The sequence below is a fragment of the Caloenas nicobarica genome, chromosome 4, assembly GCF_036013445.1.
Source record: "Caloenas nicobarica isolate bCalNic1 chromosome 4, bCalNic1.hap1, whole genome shotgun sequence".
NCBI classification, from domain to species: Eukaryota; Metazoa; Chordata; class Aves; order Columbiformes; family Columbidae; genus Caloenas; species Caloenas nicobarica.
In genome coordinates this window covers 21,635,088-21,651,585 of record NC_088248.1, presented here as the reverse complement: position 1 = coordinate 21,651,585, position 16,498 = coordinate 21,635,088, and the positions used below count along the sequence as shown (strand labels likewise).

Sequence of the window (16,498 nt, the reverse complement as noted above, 5' to 3'; positions counted from 1 at the left end):
GTTCTTGTGCCAGTGGAAAAGAAAATATCAGCCATGAAAAATAATCCAGTGTAAAATAAACCACCATCGCAGACCAGGCCTTCTTCATGCACCAGGTGAAAGTGGGTGATTGAAAAAGCCAAAGGAATGGTCTCTCCACAAAAACAGAATTAAAAGTTAATGCTTTGCCCTGCTCACTCTTGACTTTCCTCTCTTTATGTAATCTGGTTTAACTCTTCGACTATGTCTGAAACACTTTGATTAAGTGTTTTGCATTAGAGTACGTATGAAAGATGCTGTACAAAAGATTAATTTCCTTTCCATCACTGGGAGTTTCCTTTTTACATGAACTCGTGTGCCAGATCACACAGCAGCCAGCTGAGGTGTTGCATTTTATATGGCACCTACAGAACTCTACTTGAATAAAGTCTGAAAGTCTTCAGAGTTCTTAAAATATGACTTTCTGTTTATGTCGATTTTGGCATAGAACCAGAAAAGCTGGAGGTGGGAAATGGATTGCTACCTTGGAAATTTAATGACCAGCTCTTTCCCTGTGACGTGTGTGGAAAAGTGTTTGGTCGACAGCAGACTCTGTCCCGCCATCTCTTGCTGCACACAGGTAAGCCGATGCTTAGGGGCTGGTTGTTGCAGCACTGAGGAGATCTCTGTGTTAGTCATGGCTTAAGTGGAGACGGAAGATGGTAAGCAGGAGAGCGTGTGAGCCGTCCTCAGCTCCTTGCACTTAGAGCAGAGCCAGGCGCAGAAACAGGCCAGAACTTTGGAGGGGTGTTCAGAGAGTTAACTAATGTTTGATTTCTTTACAGCCTACTTGTAATTTGTCTTTACAAAATGTGTAAGTTCAAGTTTGTCCAGGTTCTAATAGACCAGCCTGTAGATACCAGGTGGTTAACCGAGCCTGTTAATGGAGTTCTGGAGAGAAGGCTCAGCCCTTGGACTTTCTTACATTCACCTGATGAGCTTTTTAAATGTTACTGAACAACAAAAGGTTCAGCCTTGGTATTTCAGATCTGGTAAAACAGCAAGGATTTAATATCCATCATTCACCGTTGCTTTCATCACCTAGTTTTTCTGAGAGGAACAGGGGCTGCCCTACCCCATACCAACTTTCTTAAAGTGAATCAACTTCAAATCAACTGAGACTAACAGAGTTTTTATATGGAAGATGCGTCTTGTCAGCCTGCTGAGGTGCACTGCGCAAAACAAGACTTGGAAGCAAGAATTTCTGATACAGTGCTGGAAAATATTGCTGGTATAATGCCAGCGTACGTTGTACCATCTAGCAGAGCTATGCTGAAAAGGTTCAAATGCTCTGTTCTGTGGCTTTGTGAGGTTTTCTCAGTCCTAAGCTGCCCTGTTGAATTCCTTTCCCCTAATGCTTGTAGCATTATATTTCAAATTTAGAGCAGCAGCTCCTCAAAGGGAAAGCTTGTAAAAGCTGATGTAATGTTTGGGTTTTTTAATCAGCTCTTTGCAAAATAAAGCCTGGCTCATACAAAAAAAATGCTGCCAGGACTTAGAAATGTTTAATGTACAATAAAATCATTTTTTATTTTAAAAGTTGTGAAGCATCAGAAACTCATGATGAATTTGTTTAAGTTCTTTAGTTGTTCTTTGAGTGGGTGGGTGGGGGTTTTTTTGTTAGTTTGTCTTCAGAACTGGCCTAATGCTACAGCATTCCCTTTCCTCCCCACCCTCAGATTTTAATACAAAATCATCAACCATCAACTCTCTGCAAGTGATCGCATGGGCAACCTCAAGAATAACTGGACCCCAAAATCAAATAAAAGATGCTAGGTAAAGGAACTAGTTGTAGATTATTGACATATTTCTGTACAAGCTCTGCTGCCGCTCTCAGAGCTGCCGTTGCCCCAGTTTTCCTGTTTACAAAGTTTTATATTGTCTGACTGCAAATGGTAGCCCAAATTAAAAAAAACTAGCCCTAAACTACCTCCAAATGAGTTTTTTTCTGAGTAAATGCCGTGAACTTGTGTAACTTTCCAAAATGTTGAGCTTCCAAAGTACCTCATTCTGAAAGCTGCTCGGAGAAGCCCAAAGGGATGCGTACTTGGTTGTTGGCAGCTTTACGAATAGCTTGCTTCAAAAGGAAGTATACATTGAAGTTTTTCTATTTCTTTTTCAGAAGAGAGAAAATACAAATGCCACTTGTGCCCCTATGCTGCTAAGTGCCGTGCTAATCTGAACCAGCACCTGACCGTCCATTCTGTGAAGCTGGTGAGTACAGACACTGAGGACATTGTCAGCGCTGTCACTGCTGAAGGCAGCGATGGAAAGAAGCACCCTTATTACTACAGGTGAGGACCCAGGCAAGGGCTGTGCACCAGACGCTGGAAACTCAATGTCTTACCTGCCTGCTAAGGTGTTACAGGGTGGAGCTGCCATGGAAGTGTTTGTCTTGCCCATCTCTGAGTTAGGCTGAGCAGCAAAACCCAACTGCTGTTTGGCTTGGCTAGCCATTGGGAATACTCTGGGTTTTGGGAGGTGTGGAGTTGGATTTTTTTAAATGGCCTTGTGAGGCAGATGGGCTCGTTTAAGTTTTGTGTTTGGAAACATCCCATCATGTGCACAGATTCATGGCAAGTCTCAAGCATTGTGCTTCCAGTTACTTCTGACAGCTCCATTGTTTTCAGCCAAATCTATGAAATGGGACAGTAAAGCATAATAAAAATTATTATATCCATATACACATTTCCTCCATTTGCTGGAGGTATATACATTCAGTGACCAACATGATGAAAGAAGGAAAACCTTTAGGAGAATTAGCCTGAAAAATTAAAAGGAGTAGCCCAGATAAAATGGATATTTGGGCATTCTCCTCATTGTATGCACTGTTGTGTGCCCTGCAACTGGTGGCCAAGCATGATTACCAGATCACTGTTACTTTTAGTCAAGGTACCAAGAGCAGATTTAATTACAAAATCATAGAAGTAAGAAATAAATCAGACCTGCTGGGTTAGATTATCTAGTCCATCCCCCTGGGAAAGCAAAAGAGTGCCCTGGAGTATATGCCTTTTAAAATGTTTTTGGCTTGTTTTAAATGTTAACAGCCTAAATCAAAGCAAGGGAAAGACTTGGCAAAAAAAAAGTTAAAGGGTCCTTCCCATTGCCTCTCAATATCACTGTTTATGCACTGACTGTGAAATCTGTATCCCTGCTAATTATTTGCAGAGCTGATGACTGCTGTTTTCCAGTCAAGCATAAGAAATGTTTGAACCCATTTTTACTTGCTTACACTGAAACTGCCAGGCAGTTTTGCACAAGATCCCAGTTTGGCATGGGAACCGTTCCAGGGCTTGAAAATAACTCCTGGAGTGTGCAGCAAGCTCTCCGTTTGTCAGTGTATCAGCCATACTAAACATCTTGGCAAAACTGCAGTGCCTCTTATTGCCCAAAGGAATCAGCTAGGTGATGCGCAGCATCTGGAATCTGTAGTTTTTAATTAACTTTACGATTATTTAGCGCCATTATGGCGTGTACAGGATTGTTGCATTGTGCCTGCCCTTAATTGTGTCGGCATGGCCATCAGTTCAAAGGCAGTTCAGCAGACAAAAGAATTTTCCAGTGAACATTGAACTGTGAAGAAGAGAAGAAACCTGTGCAGTGAGATTTTTCTTGCAAATTCAGGGAAAGGCAACACGCTTCTGTTTGTGGTTTGGTTTTTAAAGTTCCTTACTCTTGAATTCCCTTCTGCCTACAGCTGTCATGTGTGTGGGTTTGAGACGGAGATGAATGTCCAGTTTGTCAGTCATATGTCCCTCCATGTGGATAAAGAGCAGTGGATGTTCTCGATTTGCTGCACAGCATGTGATTTTGTCACCATGGAAGAGGCAGATATGAAGGCTCATGTCAACAGCAAGCACACAGGTGATGATCTCCCTCTCCCAGCTGCAGTCATCTCTTCCTTGCTTTTTAGCTGCAACCTTCACACTTCCCATTAGCGGTCTCTTCACTTTCACTGAAGCACTTGCTAATTAAGGCCTGATCTCTCAATGCTGAAGTGAATTGGACTCCAGCCAGGCAAATAATCTGGTAGCGCAGATCAATTTTCAAGCTTAGCAAAATAAATGAAGGGCTACTTAGCCCTCCTTCTTCCTATTCCCCTTATCCCCCAGGTCCCCTCCCCTGTTGAAGCCAGCATAGTTCGTTTGTTTTTCTGACTGGTTTACTATTTCATCTAAATCCTGGTTCGACTTCAGTGATGATAAGGTGACTTTGAGTGCTAATTGTGCATACCTGGCTGTAAGTTTGAAATACACAGGATGTTGAGCTTCGCTCTTCAGTGTGTTTGCCTCACAGTCTATCAGTTTGGAATTTCACACTGATGTTTAGTTGACGCTGTAATTCAGCAATACCAGAAGGGTAACTTTATATTAAATAAGAAGTCGTGTTCTCTCCCTGGTCCTCTTTGCTTAATAGCCAAAGATAAGTGCAATAGTGGTTTTCAAACAAGCTCCATATGCTTAGTCCAAGTAATGAAATCTGGTATAATTTAAGGAGAAGAAAATTAGAATCCTTTTAATGAATTTCTGTTATAATACTAGGCAGAAGCATTTTGCTGTCACAAACTACTAAAAGTTGTGTTGACAATACTAAACCTGAAATGCACATATTTTCTATTGCTAAATTGCTTTTCCTGTCCTTCCAGCTATAAAATTGGGAAAACAGGGGAGGGGTGGAGAAGGGTGAGAAGAATGCAGTTGGTTGTGCTCACAGATGCATAAGTTAAATGTAACTACAGAAATACAAACTACTGGAAAACCCTCAAGGGATTTTATGGCAGCGTAGCTCTCGGCACTACTCCCTGCTATCTGAGGTGTTTGCTTCTAACTCCGCTTCACATAAACCATGATTCTATGGAGTCGAGGCAAATGAGAAATGCCATCCATAGCCATGTGAAAAGGTTGCATCAGAGTTTAAAACTGAGCTGTACTCTACTGTATGTTCCTGTCATGGCTAAAAGACTGGAGCTGCTGCTTGTCTTTTAAAGACAGACAAAAAACTCCCTTGTTATTCCTTCACCCTGTCAAACTGGCAATTCAGCCAAATGCTTACACATGTGGCAAATACAGAGAGTAAAAAATAGAACAGATTTTCTGGGTCACTTGACCCCAGTCCCTTGTCCTGTGAGGTTACCAAGTCATAAAAGGCCTGTTTGGAAGGATGTTAGCATGTGTCTTCAAACAAGTGTAATTGTTTTAAACCAAATATTTCTACAGACAGGCAGCTGCAGATTTTCCTGCATTAAAGATTAGGGACTTTTTAAAAATTGGCAGGAAGTGTCTTACTAATAATCAGGATACACATACTTTGTTCTTGTGCCAGAACTGTCCTTGATCTGAAACAGCAGTCTACCTCTCGTTCCCTCCACCTTTCTTCCCTCCTTCCACAGTATTTATTCCCTTAGTATATTTATGAAGAACAACCCTTTCCCCTCTCAACGTACTTCGAGCTTTTTCTCATATGAAACACAATTTCCTTACTGTACCAATCCCTCGCTGCATATGTTCTTGTTAGAACCTCTGCTGTCGACATATGCAATCACAGCTGTACAAGGTGTATGAGGTGACATGCAATAAGCAGCGGTGGCACTGTAAAACAGCAGCAGCTACCGGCAATAGCTCACACAATAACATTCTGTGATCGTATTTACCTTCCTTGAAGGCTCCCCCGTGCTGATTGCTCATATTCATCCCATGTCCTGCTCAAATTCTTCTTTTGTTTTCCTTGACTGTTTCCAACTTAAGAACTTCTCATTTGTAGCAAAAATTCTTGTTACTGGCCCTTCAGGTCATAACCTTGTGCTCTGTACTATTACATTTCATTCTGTTTCTATTACTCTGGCCCCCAAGGTCAGTGAATCTTTCTATATGATATCCCAGTCATCCTCCCTATTGACAGCTTGGGTCATCAGATTTCATTAGTGCATTCCTACATTTTTATCTTAGACTTAAAGGTGCCGCTCATCAGTTTAAAGCTAGGCACATAGTTACTGGTGTTCGCAGAAGCCTTGGTCAGGGGGGACTTTATGACATAGATAATATGAAGTTTTAGTTAAGTCTCTTTTTAACACAGCTCTGATTAAACCAAGACAGAGGTGGGAGGTAATAATTTGCCCATCCTTGCCTTGTTGGTTCATGGCAGGTTTGTAAGAGAACTCTCACTCTTGTTCATTGCCAGTGTGTGATAGGGTTTGGGGTTTGAACTTTGTGCATTTATTGCACACATAAGGAAACTCTGAGGGGCTTCAGCTTTAGATCCTGCAAAGTAATGGAGTTTTTAATTAATTATGTTCAATAAGAGGTCTTAATAACAACAGATACATCTTGAGACCATGTTGTTACCTCTTACAGTCATTACTAAGGCTGCTTCTCAGTACGCTGCATGAGATTATTCTCCTTTGCCCTTCCTCCCAAATGTACCCATCAGACCCACAGAAATGGAAAAGTGGGAGAATTTTAGCTTGGACTTGTAGGTCATCAACAGCACTTTTGGCTTCCGCACCCCGAAGTTACCACAGCTCTGTTTCCTTTCTAAGTGACAAGTTCTTCATTGTTTTTGAACTCTGAGATAATGAAAGTGTTTTCTTGGGATATTTTCAGCCTGGTAATGAGGTAGAGTTGTATGCCTCCTTCATACTACCATCACAGACAGACTATATTCTAGGATAGACTGAGAGATGTGCTGTTGTAAACACTACTAAAAAAGAAAGAGCTGCAACTACAGTTTCTTAACAGATCGGTTAATTTCAGACTTGTTTATAAGCATGTTTGAATATAAATACTTTTATAGTATATATATTTAAATAACACATATATTTAGATATATATATTTAAATCGTTTTCCTGAAGCGTAGAACAGTATTGAGATTCCATCTAATCTGCTGTACTAGTTATTGCTCTTTATTCCTGTTTTTCAGCTGAAGACAGGAAGACGCCCAGTGAATCTAACAGTCCGTCGTCATCTTCACTGTCAGCACTGAGTGACTCTGCCAACAGCAAAGAAGATGCAGATGTAACCCCAAAAAACAAGGCGTCAAACAACCTGCTAGTCATTTCTGTAGTGCCTGGTAGCCAGACCTCAGTGAACACTGAAGAGAAATCAGAGAAAGGTAAACCACTGCTAAACAAATACAAACTGTCACCTTCTATGCAGTGGATCTGACCACAATGTAAGGAATATATTTTCCTGTGGTGGTGATTTTTTAAAATTATTTTTCAGGCTTTGAGTGTGTTTTCTGTAACTTCGTCTGCAAAACAAAAAATATGTTTGAGCGCCATCTGCAAATCCACCTGATCACACGGATGTTTGAGTGTGATGTGTGCCACAAGTTCATGAAGACACCTGAGCAATTACTGGAGCACAAGAAATGCCACACTGTCCCCACCGGTGGGCTCAAGTAAGGAAAGCAAGTACACAAACTTTTACTGTGTTAAGCGCTTCTAATACTGTGGGGATAGGGCAAAAACAAGGCAAATGTCTGATAATCCAGATTTGGGGCTTCCTTTTATTTACGTAACCCAAGCCCAGTCCTTTACACTTGCCTTAGCATATGCTTGCATCGTTAGAGCAGATCGTTAACGGAGCAGCTGATGTAGTATCCACTGTCTCAGAGCCGTAGCAAAGTATGGTCCTTCCCTTTGCGAGTCAGTAGGAGACAGTACGTGATGGGTCCCACAGGGAATGAGGCAGCACTACACAGAAGTGTTGGCAGACTAAGAGCGGGATTTTTAAGGCATCACAGCAAAAGAGAGCACACACCACACGCTCTATTCTGCACCTGGTTCAGAGAAACTGAACCCTGTACAGTCCGTGCAAGTGGGTTTGAAGTTGTAACCTTAAAGGTTATAACCTTTGTAGACTCTAATGCAAAGTTAGTCCCCTCCAATAACTAATAAGTTTTATGCTTTCTGCTTTGGTTTGCATGCCCCAGAACAATCACTATTGTATAAATTAACATGTAACGAGTAACACAGTCTTTTAACTAAAAAGCCCTTTGCCTTTGGCTTAAGGTGGTGTCCTTTAAGGTCTGTTGGCGCAGAGTAGTGTTTCTAGAGAATGAGTGCGCCCTTATGTCAAATTTGGACCCCTGAGGGCAGGAGCGACTGCTGGGGCCATATGCTCGCTCTCTGCATGTGGGCAATGTGACGTTATGCAAGATGCATGTCCCTGGTCTCCGTTTGCTCCAGCTGCTGCAGGAAAAGAGGCTGAAGCCACTTTGAGCCCAGCTAGGGTTCAGCACAGGCCTCCCTGCTTCAGCTGCTCTTGCTAAGCAAACTATTGTTTTCAGTGCGCTGTACCTCTCACGTGACGAGCACACAGCATTTCATGTTACCACGAGTAGCTCCATCAGTTTGCACTGCAGTTTCTGAAAACTGGTTCTGTTTGCCAGGCAGCGTCTGGTCTCCAGCTCAGTAGTTCCATGAACTGTGGTCACTTGAGATGTGATGACTGAATCTGGGACGAAGACCAGATTGAGCAACAAGTAGTGTGCCAGAACGACGGGATGTCTGCCTTGGACGTACAGACCAGTTGTCTAATGCACTTTGGGTTTAAGCTGCACAGACTCTGGTCTATTTACCAAGGAAATCCATGACCTATGACTCAGACCTTCCTGACAGAATGGGCTTCTCAGTCTGCATAAGTTATTCCTGCCCAACTCAAGTAATAATGAGGTACCTTGAAAGCTGCACCTAAGAAAAAGCTCTGCTTTTTTTTTTTTTTTTAAGGCATCCAGAAGAGCCTGAAGAGATCTAAGTAAATTGTATTTTTCTGTCTCCTGTTTGCTGTGAGGGAAGAGAAAAAAACATGATTCCTCCAGCTCCAGGTCAAAATCTGAGATTCTGATCCAGAGAGCACCCAGCCCAGGAGAGGTATGTGTGCACAGACAGCTGAATCCTCTGTTGCAATAGAGCTAATCACGTTTGCAGCCTCAATGCCAGGCTCCCTCTCTGGATCAGAGTACTTGATGTGCATCGGGAAAAGTTTGCAGATGTTTTAGTATCCATTTGTCCTCCTGTATTACTCACTGTGCTCAAGTCTCTCAACTAGTAGGTAGATTAATATTAAACCTGTGTGTGCAACCAGTTGTAGCAAGGGAAACACGCGGAAGGAAAGGATCTCTGCTTAGAAATTATCTGAAATGATAGAGCACAACTGGCAGACCTGCTAAACGGTGAGCGCAGCGGGAGGTGGAGACATCTGTAAGACAGCAGCCAGGTGTCTTAGTTGTATCTTTTTTATCTAGACCTGCTCTTTTAGTTCACCACCTAGATCTGGAAAGGAGCACGCTTCATTTAATACAGCAGAGAGCCCTGGCAGGCAGCTGTCCTCACCAACTTCCTCTCAATTGCATAAAGCAATAGCAGGTGTGCTTTGGGTTTGTTGGTGTCCAGCCTCGTTTGGCTCAGGCTTCCTTCCAAGCTTTCAAGATTCCCTCCTGCAGCCTTCTCGGCCCTTCCTGGTCCAGGAACCAAGGGTGAGGCCCTTTGCCACGTCCACCCCGGTCCGGACGCTGCTGCTGTGAGTAAGCAGAGCCCACATCCTGTTCCCACACAGGAACAATTCCTGCCGTGGCAGAGGCGGCTGTAGGCAAACGCTGCCAAGCACACGCCCCCTTTGAGCAGGGCTAGCTCGTCTCCCAGAAACGGGAATCCCTACAAGTCATCCTAAGCGACCGGCTTTCAGCTGTTCCTAGCAGGATACCCAGCAAGCTTATTGTTCAAGGTCACATAAAAGGAATTTCCTAAGCTTTTGCTGTACGTGTGGTATTACAAGTTTATTCCATCTTTACTTAAACAGCTGCTTTCATACTCATCTGTAAACACTCACTATAAACCACTTCTTAATGGAAAAAATGGCAAAAGTGACTTCGTGCAAACACTAGGAATGTCGTTACACAAAGTACCGGTGCATCAGTCACCACCTCTGCACTACCCGGCCTGCTTTGCAGAATCTTCCCCATCAAGGTAAGCCAGAAGATTAAAGGGGTGCTCCTTCAGAGTGAATCAGTGCTTTCCTAGGAATGCGTGAGCTCTACTGCCATTGAATGGGGAAAATACCTCCTCTGAGTAAAGACTTATGTTGAGGTGAACCAGGTGCTCTAAAGAAGCTTTACAGGGAGAACTAAGGGCCTTTTTCTCTTCTTTAGTAGGTCAGAGAGGGGCTGAATGACAGGGTTAAACCAGGAACGTGGGTCTTCAAGCTGAGTGACTTCTCGTTTCTCTGTCCCCACCCTTCCCTGCTGTGTTGCCAGGTGCCCGTTCTGCATCTACTCCACTAACCGCCCCGCAGCGATGGAATGCCACTTGAAGACTCACTACAAGATGGAGTACAAGTGTCGGATCTGCCAGACAGTGAAAGCAAATCAGCTGGAGCTGGAGATGCACATCCGAGAACACCGCCTTGGCAACCATTACAAGTGTGACCAGTGTGGCTACCTGTCCAAGACCGCCAACAAGCTGATTGAACACGTGCGTGTCCACACCGGCGAGCGCCCTTTTCACTGTGACCAGTGCAGCTACAGCTGCAAACGCAAAGACAATCTCAACTTGCACAAGAAACTGAAGCATGCTCCACGCCAGACTTTCAGCTGCGACGAGTGCCTGTTCAAGACTACCCACCCTTTTGTCTTCAGCCGCCACGTGAAGAAGCACCAGAGTGGGGACTGCTCCGAAGAGGAGAAGAAGGGCCAGTATTCAACCTTCAAGGAAGCCAGTCCACTCCTGTCAGTGAACAGCTCCAGAAACCTCCTGTCACCCCTCTCCGTTATGTCTGCCTCCCAGGCTTTGCAAACAGTGGCTTTGTCAGCTGCACACGGCAGCGGGGCAGAGCCAAACCTGGCAGTGAAAGCCTTGGCCATCAATGGCACTTCCCTGTGCTTTGATAAATACTGGAACTCAGAGTTTGCCCACCTTATTCCTTTAACAATGTTTTTCCCCAAAAACCACTACGAGCTCACATTCCATCCACCCAGACCTCAGACTGCACCAGGAGGTGCCTCTTCACCGAAACACTCCTTCCTTGCCTACCTTGGACTAACAGAAAGGGCAGAAACTGTCTGAGGGCAGTTACTTTCTGTACCAAAAATACCCCAACAAACCCAGCAGGTACACATTGCCGCAAAATGTAGACCGAAGAGGTGATGAACACTTGTGCTATATCATTAGTAAGGTTTAGAAAATGGCTCTGTGTGTATACTTATTGCATTGACATGAAAGCTGCTTTATTAAATCTTTAAGAGGTGACCTACTGCATACTTCTACCTTCAGAGGCATGTTCCCAGTACTCTTATCTAAGAAACTATTTTGTCTTGTTAAGCTGAAAAGGAGTGTCCTTAATGGCAATCAGCACTTGTAAGATTACATATTGATGCATTTTATTTTTGGTCTTTGTGTGCGTGCGAGCGCGTGAAAGAGAGTCTGCCTGTAGCGTGCCAGGACGTTGCTTTTGCACATCTCTTGTAGTGGCTTATTTAATGATTATTATTCTTTTCCCCTTTTTTACACACTTGCTCCCTCCCCTCCATCTCCCCCTGAACTGTAGAGTTGTGCAACACTTAGTTCAGGGTGGCTCAGTGTATTATTTCAGTGCTGTTTGCAGCTTCCTTTAGTTGTTTGAGGCCTTGAACTCAGTTGTCAAGGTTTGAGGATTTGGGGTAGAACTGATGAGGAAAAAGTTGCTTTCAGCACTGCAGGATGAGAGTGTGACAATGACAAGCGTGTGTATGTACACACACACACACGCACGTGCAGTGTGTGCAGTCTACACAGCCACATGGCAGGCCCAATTCTTAACTGTTACACAGGTGTAACAAACACCTGTGCCTGGGCCATAGCATACATCTTTTGTTTTAAAAGGGCATATAAATATTATATATATATATACTGTATTATGCAGTGGTTACCTTTTAGTTTGCAGGAACAACTTGTATAACTAAAATTCTATGGTGGAAAAAATCCAACGAGGGGATTTAGAAAAGGGTATGGATAAATTCTGGGTATAAATACTCAGACTAAAAAAAAAGGCAGTTTTGCACAGTGCTTTAGTCTTGCACTAGTTTGTTTCTCACTTGCAAAAAAAAAAGTTCTATGGGCTGAAAGTAAGACAACTGTATATTTGAAAAAGGTACCAGTATCTTCTTTGAAATATGAAGCTATAAAAATATGCTGTTTGAACCATACAGCTCTCTTTTATACCCTCAATATTTCAATTGTACTTGCAAATTCTACAGTCCTATTGATACCCTCCATGTTATTAGTAATACTTTATTCCTTTTTGTTAATGGCAGATAGAGTGTACGCTGCTAGGAAGCTGACTTTATACTTGTTTAACGTTCCTACTTGTGGTCATTAAAATGACATGTTATATGTAGCACTTTATTGCAGGAAGAAGCAAATGTGGGTTGGTTGTATAACCTTTGTTAATCTCAAAATGCCAAGAGTGATCATAAAGAAGAGAAGCTAACTGACTGTTAATTGATTTGTGTTTGTTAGACAACTTAATATCCAGGATTAAAATTACTCTGCATTAAAATTGGAAGTATATAAAATAAGAAACATTTGAAAATTATCATGTGATTTACAGGAATGTGTTCTTACTGGATTCTCGTGTTCCATGGTGTCTCTTGGATTCGGATCTCGTTGTCTTTCACCAGGTGCTAGAGAAGTCTGACCTAGCTTTTGTCAGAGTCCCCTCTCTGTCCCGTGGCCAAGCCACTGTAGGAGGTGCCCTGAGTCACATCTAACGTGCTACACACCCACGGTCACGCTGTCCCAGAAGAACTTGTTCTGCAGGTGCTTGTGGGCTGGGGGGGATCTGACAGGCCACTTGGAGCCAGCCCCTTGTTTGTGACAGCGCTAGAGCAACACCCCGGTTCAGGAAGGTATTTCTGGTCCACAGAGGCTCTTAGCCATATGCACAACTAGAAACATAATCTCAGTCTTCATTAGTTCTTAAATGAAGCTTGTGTAGAAATACTTTTTTGCTGCAAAACTTGCATCACTTAACCTATTTGCAAGATTCCTACATTTGTTTTGCACTGAGACGGCCAAACATTCTCCACTGTCATGACCAAACTCTTCCTGTTCAGGGAAGACACCCTAATCTGTGCACTCCTGTTAATGTCTGGAAGCTACTTACAAGGGGAAAACATCCAAAATAGTAGCAGGTTGTCATTTGGAATTATTAATTAAAGGACAGAGAAGTCCCACCATTTTGTTTACATTCCAGCAGACAGTTTTGGTTCTAATGAGCATGTGACAGTTCTGTCTGTCTAAGCAGCGAAGAAAAGCCATCTGTTCCAAAGTACCTGTAAACCTTTGTAAACACCTACCTAACTCAGGGCCCTGTTTGCCATGCTTTACTCCGTTACAACTCCTGGTTACTCTCCATCCCCCCCACCAGAGCACAGACAAAAGACAAAATGCTGTATCAGTAAATACTCAAAGCATAAAACACTGAGTCTCTTGACAGCATGAATTATGCAATTTGCATCCAGAAACTCTACCAGTTCTTTAAAATACACTCAATGTTTGTATCTCAGACCCCACCATAGAAGAGCAAAGACTTCCAATCAGCTTGTTTTTCAAACCGACAGGTAAAGTACAGCTGTCTAGGAGGAAGAAGTAGGAATATTAGTAGGATACTTTATGTAAACCAAACTGCAGTTTGAATAGGGCTGGAACTTCCAAGAACGAGCTGTCGGCATGTGAATGCCACGTGTTCGGCAACTGTACCGGTATCTGACATAGTAATGTTTAATGTACCTGGCAAATTTGCTTAGCACTTTGGAAAGGATAAATTAATTCTTTCTGGCAAGTTATAGAAATTTTCTCTGTAAGGAAAAGTGTGTTAGGAGGTTTTTATTTTTTTAAGAAAAAAAAATACGGTATTTATCAGAGCTCATGCATATTAAAATAATTGGTTTGAAGTTCGAGGCTAAAGAAAGGAATGTTGTCTAGAGGTACCCCCTACTGACTAACGACCAACAGTTCTGATAAATTCCCCCCACCATAAACGTAATTTCATACTGGTTTTCACTATGCATTCTTTAATGAAAGCTAGTGTGTTTCTCCATTTGGTAATTCAGTTGAAGTTCTCAGCACTTTTTTCTTTCTTCTGTCTTTTTTTTTTTTTTTTACTTGTTGTATTATGTTCAAATATCATTCTGTCAAGGTTTGTGTACATTAATAAAAATTTGTATTGTATAAAGCTTTTTGCATTATAAGGCTGTACAGGGTCATTTTGACAGTAACTGGTATATTCCTTTGCATCTTATGTTGCATTGCCAATTTCTAGTGTATCCAGTTTGGAAGTACAATATACTCTAATTAAAAAGGTTGACTATATTCTTGTTTCTTTTTGGGTTTCTATCCTCTCTTGTTTCACCTAAAATAGTTCTAGGCTTGATTTGGGGGAAGGGGGAAAGGATTCTCCTACAAGACCAGAAGATAGGCAGAGAAAGGGTAAGATGTTATCAATGGTTTAAATTGAAAAGAAAAGCTTTGGTTATTACTGCTGATGAAGAAATAAAGCTGATATTCCCAGGATGGCAATAGGAACCTCTCTCTGTGGGTCAGATCATTAAGCAGAAGTTTGGTGAGCCTGACATTGTTTGGGAGTAGCCCCAGTGAAATCAGAACTCCTTTCATAAAGAGGAGCTGTGTAGTGACTTCAGGAACGTTGTGCATTAAAAGACTGTAGTGGAAATCTAGTTTTTCTATTGTAAAAATATCATGTATTCATTTTGTCAACATCATAGAAAAAGTTGTTTGTTTTTTTTTTTTTCCACCAAAGATAAATGAAATAAGTAAAATGCACACAGGAAGCTAAGGAAAGAAACCCTAAGAGCAGACAAATTTCCAAGACGCAAAGATACTATTGGCTCCACTGAAAAAGAAAATATGCTGAGGAAGTCAAAGTATTTAAACACTAACCAAGGAAAAAAAATCTGGGTATTCATTAGATTAAAAAAAAAATCCTCGGATAAATTAATGTTAACATTAAATACATCTGGATTGCCCTTGCCCTCAGGCTAGCGCTAAGGTCTAATCAACTGAAAAATCCTTATGTTTATTTTTACTGAGGTGTGGACACTAATTTTCAGGCTTTCTGTCAGTACCTTGTGGAGTACGTGGTGCTGTTAACAGCTTGTGTGTTGTTGAATCCACTGCTCCTCCTTCTGCTGGTGACTCGTTAGGTGAAGGGCAGGCAGTTCTGGCTTTGAAAAGAGGCTGGTAAGTCACGTTCAAGAAGAGCTGGTCTTTCGCACTACATCTGTAATAGAAAATACAAAGTGATACTCTGGGGGGTTTTTGGCGCTAGACAGGAATATTTATCCTAATAATTAAAAGATGATCATGCAAATTCTCTGGTATGGTTTTGAAAGGTATTTCAGAGGTCGATCTACCAGGTCCTGATTATATCTTGTGTAAATTTATACAGTTCTGTTGTAAATTATTATAAAAGTTCATTTAATTGAGAAAATGGTTTAAGACGTAGATTCAAATGTTCAGTTAAAACAAGCAGAGAAGGTGTAGGGAGTGAGTCACTGAGCACCTTGGCTGCCAGAGAGGGGAAGCAGAATACCCTGCGCTATTTGACAGGGTCTCTGTTTGTCTTGGAGGGGGCTGAGCAGAGGACTGAATTCTCCTGCCTAAGCCACCAGCCGGCAGCTACATGCAAGTCTGGTAGCAGCTCCAGCCCTTGGGTCTTACTCTAAACTTTTGTTTAAAAGATCGGGCCAAATCTCAGCCATAGGCACAAAAACATCCTCATGTAATCAGCTTCTCTAGCATCGCCAAAAAACATACATCTGACAGAAGAACTCAAATAGGAGTATTAGTGTCACACATTGATATGCAACGAAGAGCCACCATCCTTTGCCACAGGTGGCTACAGCATGCTTGCAGACCTGCACAGTTTTACTCAATTCAGCTGTCCTTAGCTGCCTTTTCTGATACCAACACCAATATACATGTGTGGTGATAGAAAATAGTTCGTGTATTGACCCTCTCAGGACATCAAGAACTGCCCTGTTTTCAGTCTGAATCTACATATATTTTTAATATGCAATAGATGTTAATAGAAGTAATAATTTACTTAAAGTTGTCATTTTTTTCAAGCAGAGTTATTTCTTATAATCCTACACCTGCCATAGTCGTCATGAGCCCAGCAGAACAAGGCTTAAGAGAGACTTTGGAAAATAAAAAAAAACTTCTAAAATTTTCTGTAACACGACTATAGAAGGATTTTTTTTTTTTTTTTTTCTTTTCGAGGATAGCATCATTTATGCAGAGCCATGTTTTAAAATACGTGTTGTGTTAAAAATGCATCAGTTGTGCTCCAACCAAACAGACATCTGCATGATATCATCCACCATCATATCTGCCGCTAATTGGCCTCCGTGTTGACAAGTCTCAGCAGCAAGGTTAAGTACTGGCTGTAAAAGCAATCCAGCCTCTTGCCCGAGGGGTCAGAGCTC

General features: G+C 42.1%; 1 protein-coding gene and 1 long non-coding RNA gene across 7 annotated transcripts in view; one reads left to right on the top strand and one right to left on the bottom strand.

The window, feature by feature from the left end:
• ZNF827 (zinc finger protein 827) overlaps window positions 1-14,357 on the top strand; it is a 106,549-nt gene extending 92,192 nt beyond the window's left edge. The window contains exons 9-15 of one of the 3 annotated variants that reach the window (XR_010606140.1): window positions 467-598; window positions 2,141-2,312; window positions 3,716-3,882; window positions 6,935-7,126; window positions 7,237-7,414; window positions 9,817-9,983; window positions 10,271-10,346. Coding sequence is in view for 2 of the 3 variants with exons in the window: in XM_065634332.1 (XP_065490404.1) it covers window positions 467-598; window positions 2,141-2,312; window positions 3,716-3,882; window positions 6,935-7,126; window positions 7,237-7,414; window positions 10,271-11,078 (1,649 nt within the window). In the remaining variant the exon portion in view is untranslated. Of the gene's footprint in view, window positions 1-466; window positions 599-2,140; window positions 2,313-3,715; window positions 3,883-6,934; window positions 7,127-7,236; window positions 7,415-9,816 lie in introns of all 3 variants that reach the window. The other 2 variants (XM_065634332.1, XM_065634333.1) reach the window with 2 other exon arrangements.
• The window catches only part of LOC135988397 (uncharacterized), a 40,787-nt gene that overhangs the window by 11,252 nt on the left and 13,037 nt on the right, over window positions 1-16,498 (bottom strand). For all 4 annotated transcript variants that reach the window (XR_010606142.1, XR_010606141.1, XR_010606143.1 and 1 more), the window contains one exon: window positions 15,137-15,291. This is a non-coding gene — a long non-coding RNA (uncharacterized LOC135988397). The remainder of the gene's footprint in view (window positions 1-15,136; window positions 15,292-16,498) is intronic.